The following is an 18,289-nucleotide window of genomic DNA, read 5'->3' as shown; positions in this document are numbered from 1 at the left end:
TGGTAACATCATTTGTAGCCACCCTATACATGTAGCTTCACAAATATTAATTCCATAACAACCACTTAATTATCAATTATATATAACTCCTTAACTCAGTTTATTATTTATGTAATCCCTGCCATGCCTTTCTATCCTCAGAAGTTCTGAAAGAAACATTCAGTAGTGTCTCATGCCACGAAACCCAAATTTATATTTCAGAAATATAAAGCTGCAGGTGCAAAGAGCATTCTTTTAGAAAGAGAATAAAGGAAAATACATGCAGAGAAAAGTCGATTGATAAGAAAGTGTTAAACAAAGTCCATAAGAAAGTTGTTGAACAAACTCGTCGCAGAAACTGACTAATCAGTATATTAACATTACTGCCAGAAAGACTTATACTAGGTTAGTGATCAAACTTGATTCTGCAACCTCTTTGGAATGAAACGTCGAGCCCATAAGTGCCTTCCTTTCGTCATGAATTTTACTCTTCGATTCCCATCAAGGACTTGAAGGACTGTCTCTAATGAGTAGAAGGAGACGTGAGCAAAGAGTGGTGCCCTGTCTGTCATCGGTTTCTCAACAGTTATGAGCTCCACATCTCCGTAATGCCTGTTATATTGAGGGGTTGCATAACATTCGTGTGTATATTCTATTAGAAAAGATATAATTATAACAATACTAGATGTGTCTAAACTGCAGAAGTACGCAAATTTTTTGTTGAATCGTTATTCTATCTTTACAGGAGAAACTGGGAACTACATCTGACTAATTAAGGAGCTAAGTATATTGTCACATTAATTTCTGCAATGCCTAGATGTGGCCTTATCTGGTTGGGAAGCATAGATACTATTAACCTTAAACCAAGAGGTTAGCTTTTCATAAGAAGTAAGATAAGCAAAAGAACGACGAAACCCTAAGAATATCTGATAGGCTAGAGTTTAACTGCAATGAAAAAGGTACAATAGTCGACTTCCTATACTTCCATAACTCGTGCATCAAGAATTTTCAACCGAAATTTTTAAATGAAATTAGCATTCTCAATGATGAGAATGATACACATTTTGTATCTTAGATTAATTACGATATAAGGAAATAAGAACATGGGAGATATAAATCACCACTAGATCGAAAAGCATGTAAGAAATTTTGCTTCTAAATGATTAAACTTACACAAAGTTATCCTGAAGCATATTCTTAGTATGCTTATAACTCTAATTCTATGTGATTGAACGAATGAAAGATAGCTTAGTTTTTCGTGTTTAATCATAACTTTCATGTATTTTTGAGAATAAATCATAACTTTCATGTTTACTCCTATATGTATGTTATTGTCTTCCTATTTATGGTAGATATAAATGTAAATGTAACTACTTATGACATATGATAGAAAGAGTTAGTGGTACAGTAAAAGCTTTACTCATCTTTCTCGGGTCAAACTTTCCTTCATGAAGCACAAACGCATAAGAATTCTTGTTAAGAACTATACGCATGAAAATGTAACTACACAGTTCTTTATAGTATCCCAAGTCAATTATATCAACAATCTCAGACATGAGGATTAAATATACGTTACTGTTTTGTCTGTTCATTTATTTAACACTAAACGGAGGTAATAAACGAAACTATGAAGTGCATTACCGCCTAGGGGTGGCACAGGAAGTTTGTCTACTTTCTTCTACCTTGTCATTTGGATGGGATAGAATAATAAAATATAAAATGCTTGACATCTATATTTGCAGTGAATATTGAAACATTTGAAAAATAGAGGAAATCAGCAATACTTATGGTCATGAGTCTTAGTGGTATGCATTATCAAATAAACTATGAAAAACTCTTTTCTTTTTCACGATATTCCTATTATATAATTATATACTAGAACATATAGCAGATATTAATACCTAGACAAAAGGATGAACAAAAAGAAGATCTGAATTTTCTTTTTATCTTTTTTCTTTGTTATTCACAAATTGATAGGTATTGACAGTTTTTATTTCATTAAACCAATTAAAATCACGTAATGTCTTCTCATCGTCTTATAGCTAAATATATATATATATATATATATATATATATATTCTAGATATAACTTATAAGAAGGTCTGCCATATTTTCCACCTTAAGAAGATAAAGATATTTACCATATAACAAATAGTGATAAATTTGATACATAATTACATGAAAGTTCCACAATCTAGTTGACACAAGTTCCCATTGCTGGGACAAAAACGGAGATGGATAAGGTAAGTAAGTTCCGAAGTGGAAAATTAGCAATGTTTATGCTTTAATTTGCAAAAGATAATAATAATACTATAAAGAACTACTACCTTTCTCTTACTAATAATCAGTAAGGAAAAGAAGTGGAAAAGAGCAGAATTAAGAAAACTCCAAATTAATTAAGATATTTTTGTTTCGTTATCTTGTTGCCTTCTATATTTTTTTATAAGTTCTTTTAGCAAGTCCTTTTATTCTATAATTCTATTATAGCAGTTACTTTCATAATTTAATTATATTAACTAGACAAAAATGCAACAATAATACAAAAACTAAGGAAAAAATTGCGATCATTTCACGTTGTTAGTAACCTAGAGAAACTACCAAAATGTCTAAATATTTAGCGCTACACTTCATGATGTGAAAAACACTATGTAGGCTAAAGGATTATATAGTGGCGTTTCCCGTTACAACTTTATAATAAGTACTTAAAATAAATTAGGATATAATCTATATAATTGCATTATATCATAGTTCTCATCCTCACATTGGAAGTCAATAGTTACTATACTTAGTAATTCGAATGATGATATAAAAATAAAACACATGCACTATCCTATGATTAATTGTTACTGAGACTGGTTGGTTGCTTATTCAAGGGATAAATATATATAATTTCTTCAAACAAGTTTTGAAACACATGCTCTCTTAGAAAAATAAAACCCCATTTACTGTTTTCTTCATGTACATATAATCAAACCCTAGCATCTTTTGAACAATTCTAAATGTCATATAATTGCTAACAAAAAGAACAACAAATTGAATCTATAGATACATAATTAAGTTACATTTGCCTTTATTTCTAAACATAATCAAAGACATATATATAATTATCCCATTTTTCCACAGTACAATAAAGATAACCTAGTGAATTCTATTCTAGTTTCAAACATTTGCACTCTAAATCATTACATGACAACTATAACCTCTATAAATTAGCAATCACAAAATAATTTGCAACCCATGCCAGTATATATCTTGATTTGAATTACAAAACCAACTGCTTTAGCACAAGAAGAAGCTAACTCTCTACATCTTGCCGTCCGTGTGGTAGAGTCTCTTGCACATTGACACCTTTTCTCTAAATCTCTCATAAGAAAAGGTTATTCTCTAGTACTAAGTGAATCTATCGATTCATTAACTACTAATTTTTCAAACTTCTATTAATTTAGCAATTTATGCAAATAGTGTTTGAAAATTAGTATAGATGATAACTCAAAGTAGTCATTAGACGATAATCATGTTTTTGGCCCAAGTTTTATATATTTGATATTTAAGGGCAAGCTATAAAATTTTGAATTTCCTAATTGATTTGTACTAGAGGAGAAAAACAATATCAAAATTTAATCTTAAAATTTCTGGAGATTCTTCACTCTACTATTTCAAGAAGGGATGAAGATGATATTCTATCCTTTAATGCAACATCTATCAATTAAAATATGCCTATTCCTTCACTCAACCATATAATAGTTTACCCAGATTCAATACAGCTATGCTTAATAATTTTGACAACTTAGCTAAGATTGGTTACTTATCAAATACAACATATATTGACAAATTAGAGATGAGCATTGTTATATATCATGCTAAACATGCTATTAACTTTGTCTATTATGAACATATTTACCATGTCAAATACTCTTGAAGTATGTCTTATCTTAGATGCTGCCTTCCAAGTTAATGAACTTTTTCCATTTGAAATTTTAATTATAGTTGTTAAAAGTTATAGTTGTTAAACAATTTCTTTTATTTATATCAAATCTTGCTCATCTTTTTCAAAGTTAATAGACATCCTCCCTTTCAAATGTGAATCAAGTCATTACAATAAACAACTTATATTGAATTATGCAAAGAGAAAGAACATACCTCATGAAAAATTCATATAGTTCTTCCTCAGTTAACGGGTAGCCGTTAGAGAAGGTAACGAATAATGTCCTTTCGTCCCGTGGAATGTTGCCACGTGGGAGGAGTTGTGGTAGCGGTGGCGGTGGCGGACAAAGACTAGAATTTATGTCAGATCTCAGCAAATAATTTTGTAAAAGAGTGTTGCCTCCTACTGTCAGATGATCATTTAGGATAGCCCTTTGATTAGGATGTTCCTCCACATTAGCAATGCTAGCCCTATATAACATTGGCACATCAACACTAGACAGAGGTTGTGACATGCCCATATTTTTCAATAAACCCCTCAGGGGATAGATAGATTCCAGTGCATGCGCTACTTCCATCATGTTTGGAATCCTCCTGCTGGTATTCCTACTAGTACCCTCCCCATGGGGTACATAGGATTGAATAGAAGCAGTTCTTGTCAAGCGAGAGGTATGTTCTCCAATTGAAGGTATCTCTTGGAGGTTAAGCATGTTATCTCTATGAGAATTGACTGATGTATTACCAGCTTGGTGTAGCCCCAATCTAACACTATTTAGAGTAGCTCTACTCACATTCATGTAGTCTAGGTAAGCTTGACTCATCTGATGAACAAGCGTCTCCACTTCACGATTTTGTGCCTCCGCCTCCGCCTTTGCTCGGATGTCATCAAAGGCCTTGAGGCAGACATTGTTGAGGTAGTAACTGATCCCGTGTATCGCTGCTTGACGGAAGTGATTGTTGGAATTTGATTCAGTAGAGGGTTGATCATCGAGGCTTGGCAAGGGGTTGAGATGAAGGGACTCTATGAAGTTCTGGCCAACAGTAGCGATGGCTAGAACAACATCATCGTCGAAGGAGCTTATGCGGCGGATGATGTCAGCATGCCCGTTCTCTTCAAGCCATAACCAGAAGGCGATAATTAGCATGGAACGAGATGGATCGATTCCGAGGGCAAACACCATGCGAGCAAAGAGCTGGCGCTCCTTAGCGTGGTAGGAATGGACAATGTTAATAGGGGTAGAGATGTCCATGGATGAGTAGGGTAGGGTTGAGGGGAGAGGGGTACAGGAAGGCAGGAGGAGAAGCTTGCTTTGCTATTCTTGGAACACAAGAGAGTAGAAGAGGACACCATACAAGTGTATACAAGGAAATGCATTAAAGCATGACACTCACTAGGTGGGCATCCGACCAAGTGCAATGCCTGGCAACTGTTCAATGGTAACGACGAGATAGAGTTGCGGGTAGTGCAATGAAATGTTGAGCCACTCATTTATTACAGACACATTATACACGCACTAATCAAATTTTTAAAAATTAATTCAAGTTTTGTCTTGCTCGTAATCATTTTGAATTTGAATTAGTTTCTTTTTGGGAAAGAGACACTCTCTTTTGTCATCATATATAACAGACAAAGTTCATACTGTATATATGTATGAATACGCATAAACCTATACATATATTCATGTATCTGGAATAAGATACGTGAATATTCATCTACTCTGAACATATATGTCTATAAGTAATATATATCCATGATATCTGTATTTTCCAACATTCTTTTTTCATATATTTACGTAACACAACACCCTATTTCGGCGAGGACATGTCCAAACACTTTGTTGTATGTCTTGTTCCTCTTTCTTTGACCAAGGATCGAATGTGTGCTTCTTAAATATGGAAGTACTACAAGAGTAATTTAGAATATTCTTGGTTTACAACCATTACTGATGACTTGATTAGTTTTGTATTGTATCAATTGTCATACAAGGCTACCTATGTATGGCAGTATATACTAAGCTATTTAGAGTGCAAAATATAAACACATATCTATATAATAATATCGGAACAATCTTTGTTTTGAGAAAGACGATGTTGCAATAATAGTTAAGAATAATTAGTTCAGGAATATGTAAGGATGGCCATAGTTTAAAAACAAGTCTAGTTGGTCCTACAAACATGCAGTTCAATTTTGCCTTTCTTTGAAGCAAATTGTGTGATGAATAAAATGTGCAAATTAATATAGATTGCATTACAAATACGCATGTAATGAGTCATGTCAATGATATATCACTGCAGACCATTGCATTGACTTTCACATGTTCCACACTCTTGAATCAAATTATTTTTTTTTTCTTTGGGCACTACTACTCTCTCATGAATGCATGGATCAAATGATACAATGCTCATAGCCCATGATTCCTATAAATTCCAACAAGAAATATTCATTCAGGTCAGATGGAGTACGAGTATATATTTGCTATAAAATTGATGGACTCCATTAATTGCAGACAAGAAAGACAAAATTAACTCGTTTTAGCAAAGAAAGATTCTTAAACCATGAGAACTACATTCTACCAGTCTCAGAGAAGCATACTATATAGGAATATTTTTCATTGACATGTATGGGAGATGTCCATTGCATGGGCTGACGTAGTGTTGAGTGCTGCCTAGGCATTTTGTTTTAGGGTTTGATAAAGTTATAATAACAATCATTCGACTACGCTCGGTTAATTTATCTAGTAAGAAGTATATATGTTAAAGATGCTAACGGCCACAAAATAACGAACTAGGGAGGTTTTGCTAGTAAGTTGAGCATAGGATTAATAACACTTAGGCCCCTAAATTATCACCATTTTTATACGCCTCATCTTTAACTTTTTTATGACAGACTTTCTCTATTAAAAATCTCTAAAATACCCCCTTACATTAAGTTCCCTTTATGTTCTCTATCCATAAAGTTATCATATGACATATTTACTCTTATATTTTAGAAAAAAAAAAAAGAAATTATAATTTATAAAATCTCTTACATTCTTATGCGAATACTTTCGTCTTTTTAACTTTTCCATCTACGACACCAAGAGAAGAGGAGATATTTTCAGTAGTTCGGGGCCCGAGTCTATGCCTCACAAAAAATATTCAAATGAGGTATGTAAAAAATAGTGATCGTTCACGAGGATCTGAGTGTAATTACCTCTAGGATATATATACAAAAATATACCTACTGAGAATCACTGAAAAAGGGGAAAGAGAATCAAAGAGTTGTATTTTATAAAAAAAAATTACATGTATACCTCTCTAGAATCCCTTTTTTATGTATATATCCTTCTAAAGTTGTTATTTATATGTATACTTTCCTTGAAATTTTGTATAGATACTTATGAAAATTAGTCGACAATTAAATCTTGATATATTTGGATATATTGTTCTCAAATAAGAGCATCATTGTTATTTTATCTATTAAATTCTTCGGATTTGAATGTATTGGTGTCTTAAAATTTATCCATACAAAAACAATAGGTTTTGAAGGGCTCACATAAATACAAAATTTAGATAGGTATACAAGCAAATAAGGAGCTTTTGAGGGGTATACATGTAAAAACCCCTAAATAGTTTATGTTAGGTTTTTTGTACAGGTAATTTGCGTACAAAAAAACTTATTTGGATGTATTTAGGATATTATGTAAGAACATGACTATAGAAGAGGTTTGATTTTTATGTAGCACATACTTTATAAGATTTGAAATGAGTTAAAGATGTCTTCTAGATAAGTGGAAGGTTGTTCCAAAGACCTGTTAGGCGAACAAACACTCGGTGTTTGAATGCTTAAGATGAGAAAGTTGAGTTCTAGTCCAACCTAAATTAGTTTTTAAAATCTTTTTCTCTATACTTTATATCAAACAACCCTAGGTTGAGAGTTAACATTGATTGAAGATATTTGGAGCACCAGAAGAGTCATGAGATTTTAGAGAGATGGGATTCATTGGAGATTTATGATTGTTACTATTGCATCCTTCCTTGGAGTGGGTTGTTTGTCTTGAGGATCACCCAGATAGGACATGTCATATCAAGGAATATTGAGATCGGTTGATCAACTACTTGAATCAATTCATCGTTGCAACATTATTACTAATTGATTTGATCCTAGAAAAAGGATATGTAATTATTACTCGTGGGTTTGTATTTCTTTGTTTTTCTAGTTATTTTTATATATTTGTATTTCCGCATTAGGCTGTCGTTATGTCATAGATTAGGATTATCATTAAATTTGAATTCAAAATTTAATTAGTGGTTAATTTTCTTAGATATCTATGTAAAAACAAATGTTTCAAGGTACCCATGCAAAAAATCAAAGTGTTTTAGAGGGATATATAAATAAGAGAATATTAGAGGGATATACATGAACAATAAAATAAGAAAATAAAAAACCTTGACTTTCTAATTATTTGTGAGCTGGAATGTTTGTTTGATATGCAAGGCTTGTTGAATGAGCCAGAAAAGAAATGGCATATTGTTGTGTATATAGATAATGAGGATGATTTGATGTGAGTTGGAGATGATCCTTGGCATTTGTTATGCATCAATGATCGATGCTGCCATCATCGATCACTGATTCAAGATTAATTCTGATGTTTCTGCAGGCACTTTAGCAACATATATATGCCTCAAAAGTACTCATAATTAAACGCAGGACGAAGAGGATAATGTCTATGGTTAAATAGTTAGATGAATGTAACCTGCGAGCATCTTATGACCAAAACCAAACTAATATCATGTATCAGACTTTGTTGATTGCTTCAATAGCAACTTGCATTCCTCTATCACTACTGGAGCATGTGAGAAATTATTTCCTCAGTAAATAGCAACAAAATTCGTCTAGAAATTAGTAATAAATTCATGACCGAATCAGCCCGGCAATTATTTTAGGGTTCGGATCGAAGTTTTTTTTTTTTTTTTTTTAACCTAATGGTCCAAGAAGTTTAAGCTCGATTGAACTACGGGTCAGGCTTGGGCCGATGATATTTTCATAAACCCGACTTAGACCCTGCTCACTATTATACATTTTTTTATAATATATGTATTTTTATTTATATTAAAATTTAATTATATGTTGTCTAAACATTTATAATAGAGTTTTATAAAGCTTATTTAATCTCATTAGTTCTTTCTTGAACTCAGTTGTTTGCATAGGTTTAGTTTTAGGAGCCATTTAGTTAGACCTAATGAGAGCCATATTCCATATTAAACCTCCTTTATTTCGGAATAAAGATCCCAAACAGTGAATAAGATTTTGGAATAGGAAAATAAAATAAACCTCAAAGTTTGGAATATTTCTATTATATGTTTTGGTTGTAATAGAGTTATTCTAAAATTTTGGAATAACTTCACCTCCTCTCAAATAGCACATTTGTCCCCATTTCAATTTAACAAATTTTGAATAACTTCACCTAATCTCAAAAATACACTTTTTTATGATTTTATATTTTGCTAATTTATGAAAGTTAAATTATTTTTTTGGCCAAGAATTATAAAAATAATCATGAGAAGATAATACAATAGTTGTAAAATAAAATTATAAATAATTCTTTGAGTAATTCATCCACTTATTCCAAAACTCAAATAACTCATTCGCCATCTTAGTAATATATTATTTGTGATTTAGATTCATGTTGAATAATATGGCATGACTATAATATATTTAGAGTGAGAAAATATTATAATATGGGATGTCCATTTGTGATGTTGCTTCTAATAGTATTCATATTCTATAAATTAGGATAAATTAAGTTAATTTTTTTTCGCCAAGAATTGTTAAAAAATCATGAAAATATAATATAAAAGTTGTAAAACAAAATTACACTATCTTCCTCAAAAGAAATAATAATAATAATAATAATAACAAATGCCTATTTATATTCAACTAGGAAAAAGATAATAAGGTCAACTTAGATCACTTTTATTCCTTATTCAAACTATCACAACCAAACACCATCTTACACCCCATATATTTATTTCAACACTTACCATTTTTTACATCGAAACTCAAAAATTAGAATTAAAATACTCTTTTACTCCAATAAATCCTCTTGTTATTCTAATTCTAATTTTAAAACCCACCAAACAGGCATTAAAAAGTTTGCCATGCCCCAATCTATACACCACGTTAAATAACAATGGGAATTTGCTGGCGGACTTGACCACAGAATTCTGAATCTGGGGTCAAAACCCGTTCGCCAAATCAGCATACAGTCAACTGTGATAGATAAATAATTTTAAAAGTATAAATAATTACAGACCGTCACGTCAGTACTCTTAAATTATAAAATAAAATAAAAATCTCACAAGCGAATCATTTTACCCTCAACTTTGTGCGTTCTTTTCTCTAAAATGTAAATAAGTTTTAATCAAAAAATATAACAAATAACTAAGAGAGAGAGAGAGAGAGAGAGAGAGAGAGAGTTAAATATGTCATGAAAAATAAATAACGAGCTTTAAGTGTAATTATGTCAGAAAAATTATTTATGTAAAGCCAATTGCATTCTTCCAATTCCTGCAATCAATTGCCCAAATACCTACCATTCAAACCTTTTTCTTTCTTTTTCTTGTCTTTCTTCTTTTCTCCTACTTCGTAGTCGTTCAATTTCCACAATTGCATGGCGACTAAGTCCGTGATGCACGCACAACCACCCAACTTTTGACGAAGGCATCCTTATCGAATCATTGACGAAGCAAGAGAGAGATAGGATTTGTATATCTTATCTAAAATTCGCCTCTTGAAGCAGGCCCCTAGTGCGAGAAATTCCTGCATTTGGGTACTTGGCAGCCTTTGCTTAGCTGCCAGATTCGTTGGCGGGTAAGACTGCAGCAAGTTCCTGCAATTGCGGCTGCAGATGATCTGGTCACCGTTTTGTTTCCTTTTCATCTTGGACGGGCATGAGGCGTCCTATGATTGAGTTCCTACTGATCGGAAATACGGATAAAATCAGAAGCATTGGAGAAGAAATCCGGAAAACCAATACACCCACCAAGATATATCTCTGTTTGTGGCCTTAATTTAGAGATGAGGAGCTCATTTCTCTCTTTAATCCTTATCTCCTTCTTCCTATGCTCCTCTGCAGCATCTCAAGCCACTTTGAGAAGGGGCTCATCCCTGAGGGTAGAACAACATGATCAGGATTTCCTCATCTCACCAGACAAGACCTTCTCTTGTGGATTCTACCAGGTCGGCACAAACGCCTACAGCTTCTCCATCTGGTTCACAAATGCCACGGATAAAGCTGTCGTCTGGACTGCAAACCGTGACTCACTGGTGAACGGCCGTGCCTCAGAGATCTCACTGCTCAAAGATGGCAACTTGGTCCTCACTGACGTCGATGGATCGCCTGTCTGGAATGCAAACACTAGCTCGACCAGTGTCTCTATGGCAGAGCTCCTCAACACCGGAAACCTCGTATTGAAGGACAGAGGTGGTAAAATAGTATGGGAGAGTTTTGCCTCACTGACAGACACATTGCTCCCTTCCCAGCCACTAACCAAAGGTAAGAGACTGATCTCGCCGATCGACAAGGGTGCTCTTGGGTCGGGCTACTATAGCCTTTACTTCGACAATGATAATATCCTCCGACTTATGTATGATGGTCCTGAGATCTCAAGCATCTACTGGCCTAGCACAGATTACAATGTGTACCAGAATGGTCGGACCAATTACAACAGCACCAGGATCGCAGTTCTCGATGACACTGGCCGGTTTCTCTCAAGTGACGGACTGGATGTTCGAGCTTCTGATTCAGGTTCCAGGATCAAACGGAGGCTGACCATGGATTATGACGGCATCCTCAGAATGTATAGCTTGAATGAGTCAAATGGAAGCTGGATCATTACCTGGGAAGCTATAATACAACAGTGTAACGTGCATGGGATTTGCGGTAGAAATGGTATCTGTGAGTACTCGCCACAGCTCAGGTGTTCTTGTCCTCCGGGCTATGAGATGAGCAATCCTGGTGATTGGAGCAAAGGTTGCAAGCCTAACTTCACCACCAGTTGCAACCAACCACCAGAGCAATCAAAGTTCATAGAGCTCCCTCAAACAGATTTCTATGGGTTTGATTTGGCTTTCGCCTCGCCTATTTCATTTGAATCATGTAAAAAGCTTTGCTTACAGAACTGCTCATGCATGGGTTTTGGGTATCGGTTGACAGGAACCGGTGTCTGCTACCCAAAGGGCTCACTATTCAATGGCTACAAGTCCCCAAATTTCCCAGGAAGCACTTATCTTAGACTACCCAATCATGTCAATGTCTCAGCATCGTCCTTGGTCTCCACACAATCTGGCCTCACCTGCAGCCATGTTAGTTCTGAAATTGTAGTAGGATCAGTGGATTTGTATGGGAAGAACAGAAACACCACAAAGTGGCCATACCTCTATGTGTTTGCATCAGTGCTGGGAGGTCTGGAGCTGCTCTTTATCATAACAGGCTGGTGGTTCCTTTTCAGGAAGAATAGCACACCCAAGTCGGTGGAAGAAGGATACAAGATGATATCAAATCAATTTAGAAGGTTTACGTATAGAGAGCTAAAGGAAGCAACAGCAAAGTTCAAGGAAGAGCTTGGAAGAGGTGGCTCTGGTGCTGTTTATAGGGGAGTATTGGAGGACAAGAAAGTGGTGGCAGTGAAGAAGCTTACAGATGTGACGCAAGGAGAGGAAGAATTCTGGGCAGAAGTGAGTGTGATTGGTAATATCAACCACATGAATTTGGTTAGAATGTGGGGATTTTGCTCAGAAGGTCAGCACAGGCTCTTGGTCTATGAGTACGTGGAAAACCAGTCATTGGACAAGTACCTCTTTGATAGCAACAATAATGATAGATCACTTGGATGGCAGCAAAGGTTCAGTATTGCACTGGGCACAGCAAAAGGACTGGCTTATCTCCATCATGAATGCCTTGAGTGGGTCATTCACTGTGATATAAAGCCTGAGAACATACTCCTGACCAGAGATTTCGAAGCCAAGATAGCAGATTTTGGACTGGCAAAACTATCCAAAAGAGATGGTTCGGGTTTTAACTTCTCTAAAATAAGAGGAACAATGGGATACATGGCTCCAGAATGGGCACTAAACTTGCCAATCACTGCAAAGGTAGATGTCTATAGTTACGGAGTTGTGCTCCTAGAGATAGTGACCGGAAGAAGGATTTTCAGCTGGATGACAGAGAATGGAAAACAGACGGATATCAGGGGTTTTATCAAGGAGGTAAAGCAAGTATTTTCCAGCGGAGAGATCTCGTCGATGACAGATATTGTAGATGTCAGACTACGGGGACAGATCAATCACAAGCAAGCAGAGGCAATGGTAAGGATATCAATCTCCTGTCTAGAAGAAGAAAGAAGCAATAGGCCATCGATGGATGAAATAGTCAAAGCTCTTATGGCATGTGAGGAACAAGATCACCATCCAGCCTATTCAATGTGATCTGCACATGAATCAAAGATGTTAGCTTATGTAGGCGACTACAAGTTTGTTGTCCACCTTATCAATGCAAGAAAAATATGAATAATTAGACTTCCTCATTTGTGCAAATGTAAGCCTGTATATGAATAATTAAAAATATTGTTTTTCTCATACCGAATGTATGAAAGTTGAGCCATGAACTCGGCAGAGACCAGAATGTGCAAAGTTATGTTCTGAAAGCATGAAAATCTAGGGCATAATGAAATAATCAATTACGATCTAAAGATACACACCATGACAGTTAGAAATCTCTACTCATTACAAGAAGTTACAATAAAACATTGAAGCTCCAGTAACTCGATTCCTGTAACAGCACTCAGGACATGTGTCGCTTTTCCGAATAGTAATTTCACCACCGCTAGCACCATACAAGTATGTCATATTTCGAATTTCTCCATTAAGATGTTGATGGTCTATTGCTATAACAAGGAATTCTTAAGAAAGAATTAGAATATTAGTAAACCTACAGATCGTAAACATGCTCGACCACCAGTCCTAAATTAATGAATTAAGAACACGAGCATCTAATAAAGTTACTGCTCACAGTATTTGGCAATTTAAAAGAAGGATAGGTAGACATCATTTCTACGAAGTGATAAAAGATTCTAGGGATAAATGCAGCAATGTCTACTTCTAGTGAGGCATCTGAATGAGGGGTTGTCCGAGTTTACGCCTCTTTCCGCCATTTACCACCGGAGAGGACGTCGTCGTAGCCGCCTTTGTATCGGAGGAAGGCATGGGAGAGTAAGAAAGGAAGAAACCCAGACCGAGCGCAAGTTGAAGGAAGGGTTGACGACGAAATGATCCAGAGAGAAGAGGGTATTTTTGCATGTATACCCCTCAAAAGGTCCTCATTTGCTTTTATACCCTCTAAATGTCCTATTTACGTGAATACCATTACAAACCCGTTGTTTTTGCATAAACACCCTTCTAGCTACTTTCTGATGGATATTAAGTTAGATAAAAAGTAACAACTATGTCCTTTTTTTAATTAAAATATATCTAAAGCAAATTAAGGTACTTAAAAAAAGTTACTTTTGTCCTTTTTCTTATAAGCTTTATCTTTGTTGATAGTGGAGATTTTAAGATGGAGTTAATTTCTGTAATTTTTCTCACATATTGAAGGATTTTTCATGTAAAATTTATTGTCTCTTAATTACAATTTATTTTAATTGATTATTATTGTGTTTAATTTCATTAAAAAAGAAGAAGTTAATTATTTTGATTTTGAGTTCTGTCTTAAAAAAATAGCGAATCATCCTCAAAATGTATCCCAACCTTATCTTTCAAGGACGATTCTGAAAACTTTAAATAGACTTAGATTTGGGCCATTAATGGATAATCTAAGTATAGTCTTTCTTAAAAGACTAGATTCAAATTGTACCTCCAATGGTACATTTCTGATCAAAAGTATATTTGGGATATCTCTAAGTTCTTCAGAAAAGAAAGGGCAGTGGAGTTATTGTATACTATAAAGTTTATTCTAATATCTGATACATTTTAACTTACTAACATCCTTTTATGCACTTATGATGGATGAGAAACACTTGGAATGAGAAGTATAAAAATTTGAAGCACCATTTAATGAAAGAAATTAACTCTCACAAAAACCAAACTAGAACACATAAAAAGATGTATATGGTCATCTGCTTAGAATCTTAACCCAAATATCTAAAGCCTCCAATTTAGATGGCTGATAAAGATAATTAAGCTGAAGACTGGAGCAATATATTGGAGCCAATTTAGACAATTCTCTGCCACTGGAGAGGTAGATGAAGCAATTTGCTTGAGCTCCAGGTTGACCTTGCAAATTTCTCACAGCCACCAATTCTACAAACCAAATTGGAAAAGGAGAGGAGTCAATATGCAAATCAATCCATCATCATATAGTAATAGAACTGTAGGTATAGTGTACTAAGTGCAAAGCATCTATAAAAGATGGCAAGTGATCACCAAACCAAGGAAATGAACCACTAGAAAGGGAAAAGGAGAACCAAAGAGAGTTCTACTAGGCACCAGAAAGAATAATGAACAAGTACATCTAACAGCATGAAAAAAGAAAGGTTGCTAAAAAAGAAAGATACTTTCACATACCTGCATGCAATAGAAACCAGTAATCACATAAAAAGGCTGGGGTTAGAAAGATGGAAAAAGAGGGGCACTTAATTATCATTTGTATACAGGAAAAACAATTTGCCACAGTCTGATGGTTCTGACTGAAGGACAATGAAACATTTCAAACAATCTTTTTCTTGCGCTAGTCAAACACATAGTAATATTGGCCATCTCGACTTAGATAATTCAAGAACATAGAGAATGAATTACATATACTTGTATGTACTTAGGTAGAAGCACTTAAAGTACTCAGTAAAACGGGAGTTATATCAGTATGAAACACCTATGTATGATCTATTGATACTTCATGGGCAAGCATCAGTACTTTCTAGAATTAATGAATACATATTAGTTGGTGCTAGATACATCGATGGAAATAGTTAACTGCATCATAATGTTGGCAGTATCATGAAGAGGTGGGATGTTTTGTCCATTTATCAAGAAATATCATGATAAGAAGCTCATAATCCTTTGATATTGCTATTTTACTCTCATTCACAATTACTCACATAATTATTGTGACTTACTCGCTTTAGAGTTTACCATTACTATGCTACTAAAACCACCCCTTCCCCCAAGGAGTGAGGACAGATAAAACATTGAAAGAATTCATAACCCAAAAATCCAATGGAGTTCTAATTGCTCCAGGGCTGAATCGATTCTGGCTACCTCTCCTATTTTGGCACCCCTAGGCTGGAGCAGGGATGAGAGCATCTATCACCTCGTAGAAAGATTGCATCCATAGGAGACCACTCAGCATTATTAACATACTCAAACAAGGTAAAAGATGCATAACATAAATGAGTACATCCAGATTTTGGGCAATTCTGGAAGGGTAAATTGGATGTGTTTATAGGCACTATGTCATTGTTGCCTGATTAACCACAAAATTTAGTACGAGAGAGGGTGAAAGATTATTGTTTAAAAAATTAAAAAATAAAAACTTCCACCTTACAGCCTAGCCACCAGCCTTTGACAGAATATACTTGGGCTCTGATTAAGTCCCTCCTAGTTAACCACCTTTGTATCTTGTCTCATGTTTTAGGCTTTTAGCATGTAGGTTGATCTTGAAATTAAAATCGCAGTAGATGTCGATAAACTTTTGGATACAAATAGCTTTGTATGGTTCTTAACAGAAACGAGTTATTCAGTTTTTAGATTGTATGTATTAATTTTAATTTTTCTCTAACTATTGTTTATCTAATTTGTTTATTTTTCAACTGTCTCAAATTCTGGGCACTGACCTAAGCACCTGTCTAGCACCTATCCGTTCTATGATCCCTTGTCCGCTGTCTACCGCCTACATTCTTCTAAAACGTCGTAGTAGATGCATCTGGAGCTTATACAGCCTAAAGAATGGTTAACTACTTCAGCATTATTATAACAAAAAGGGGAAAAGAAAAACACTCAAGGCTTCACATCACAATTCATAGAGAAAGAAAATTAAGAAATAAATCAAAGAGCAAGAAGACCTGATCCTCAACACAACAGTAAAAAGCCAGAGAGCACAATGAGATGCAAATGAAAGCGATGCAGCAGTTACCAAAGTATAACTATATTCAATTTATATCATCTAAACACCACAAGACATCAACTGGACTACAACACACAAGTTTGCAGTAAAGATAGAGCATTTAACCAAACATAATGCAATGCTCTATAGCAGCAAAGATAAATCTTTCCAAGGAAATAAAAGTAACCACCTCAGATCTTGATGATCTTAGCAGCTCTAACAACAGGGTTGTTCTTGGCAATCTCCTCCCTACCATAAGCCTTGTAATCGAAGGAGCAATCGTGGGTCTCGGAATATCGGTGGAGGGCGCAGAAGAGCTCCCCGCACCTGCATCGGAAGCCGGTGAGCCCAACCCTTTTCCTGCAACTACAGCATCTATTAATGAATCTAACTGGAGGTTGGGATTCTTCATTGTGCTCCGGGGTGCGGGCAACATCGGCGGCAGCTTCGGCTGCTGGAGTCTCCGGTCTCTGAGCTGAGAATTCGTGGGACGCGTTAAGGAAAAGAGAAGGTGGAGTCGTTGACGATGATGGAGGAGGAGGAGGAGAAGGAGAAGAAGTAGGGGGAGGAGGAGGAGGAGAAGGAGAAGAAGAGGTAGGAGGAGGAGGAGGATTAGAAGAAGAGGGTTTGAGGATCTCAGCCTCATCTTTGTCAAGGTTGCACCTTTCCCCTGCCATCTTTTTGATCTATGAACAACTACAAGGAACAACGCAAAGATCTAAAATTTCTAAAATCCAACAAAAATAGAAGGAAATTAATAGATTGCAGACAACAGAACAATCCTGGAAGCCAACAAAAATAAAAATAGATTTATTAAAAGAGAAAAAATTAGAAGAAAAAATTGAAGGGAAGTCTAAGAATCGAGAAAGCTGAGATTTTTCTCCATGAAATCGAACGAAAGCAAAAACCCCCCAAGGATTTGACTCACGGATTCGAAGGATGTGATCATTATGTGACGAGAAACCTAATCAAGATCGATCGGACAAAACCCAACGCTGGAGGATGAGAAATTCGTTGGATTTCACAGGAAATCACAGAGGCTCCCTCCGATTTCGACCGATCTAGATCGCGGAATCGAAGGGAAAGGCGTGGTAATTGGAGAAATGGAAGAGGAGAAGGGGAAAGGTGCAGAGGACTTTGGGAGGTGGTGGAAAGAATATAATAAAAAGGAGCAATAAATAAGATAAATTAAAATAATGGCGAAAAAGAAATGGTACATGGAACAAGAGAAATCTATGGTACATATGAGT

General features: G+C 35.3%; 1 protein-coding gene and 1 long non-coding RNA gene across 2 annotated transcripts; one reads left to right on the top strand and one right to left on the bottom strand.

Annotated features, from left to right (window-relative positions):
• The first annotated feature begins 10,494 nt into the window (after positions 1–10,494).
• On the top strand, positions 10,495–13,522 carry LOC140795752 (putative receptor protein kinase ZmPK1). The gene has a single exon (XM_073148508.1). The coding sequence runs from the start codon at positions 10,964–10,966 to the stop codon at positions 13,370–13,372; it is 2,409 nt and encodes an 802-aa protein (XP_073004609.1). The 5' UTR covers positions 10,495–10,963; the 3' UTR covers positions 13,373–13,522.
• Positions 13,523–14,964: 1,442 nt separating this feature from the next.
• Positions 14,965–18,199, bottom strand: LOC140795745 (uncharacterized). The gene is made up of 2 exons (XR_012110348.1): positions 17,230–18,199; positions 14,965–15,241 (listed from the first exon to the last, which is right to left on the bottom strand). It is a non-coding gene; the product is annotated as an uncharacterized lncRNA (long non-coding RNA).
• Between the last annotated feature and the right edge of the window lie 90 nt (positions 18,200–18,289).

Source organism: Typha latifolia, chromosome 9 (assembly GCF_019914945.1).
Source record: "Typha latifolia isolate L0001 chromosome 9, TyphaL0001v2, whole genome shotgun sequence".
Classification (NCBI taxonomy): domain Eukaryota; kingdom Viridiplantae; phylum Streptophyta; class Magnoliopsida; order Poales; family Typhaceae; genus Typha; species Typha latifolia.
Note: the sequence above shows the minus strand (reverse complement) of the source record. Positions and strands in the feature narration are given on the sequence as shown.

Bases quoted from the DNA above. Each gene is read 5' to 3' on its own strand.
- LOC140795752 (XM_073148508.1), top strand. From the start codon at position 10,964: ATGAGGAGCTCATTTCTCTCTTTAATCCTTATCTCCTTCTTCCTATGC.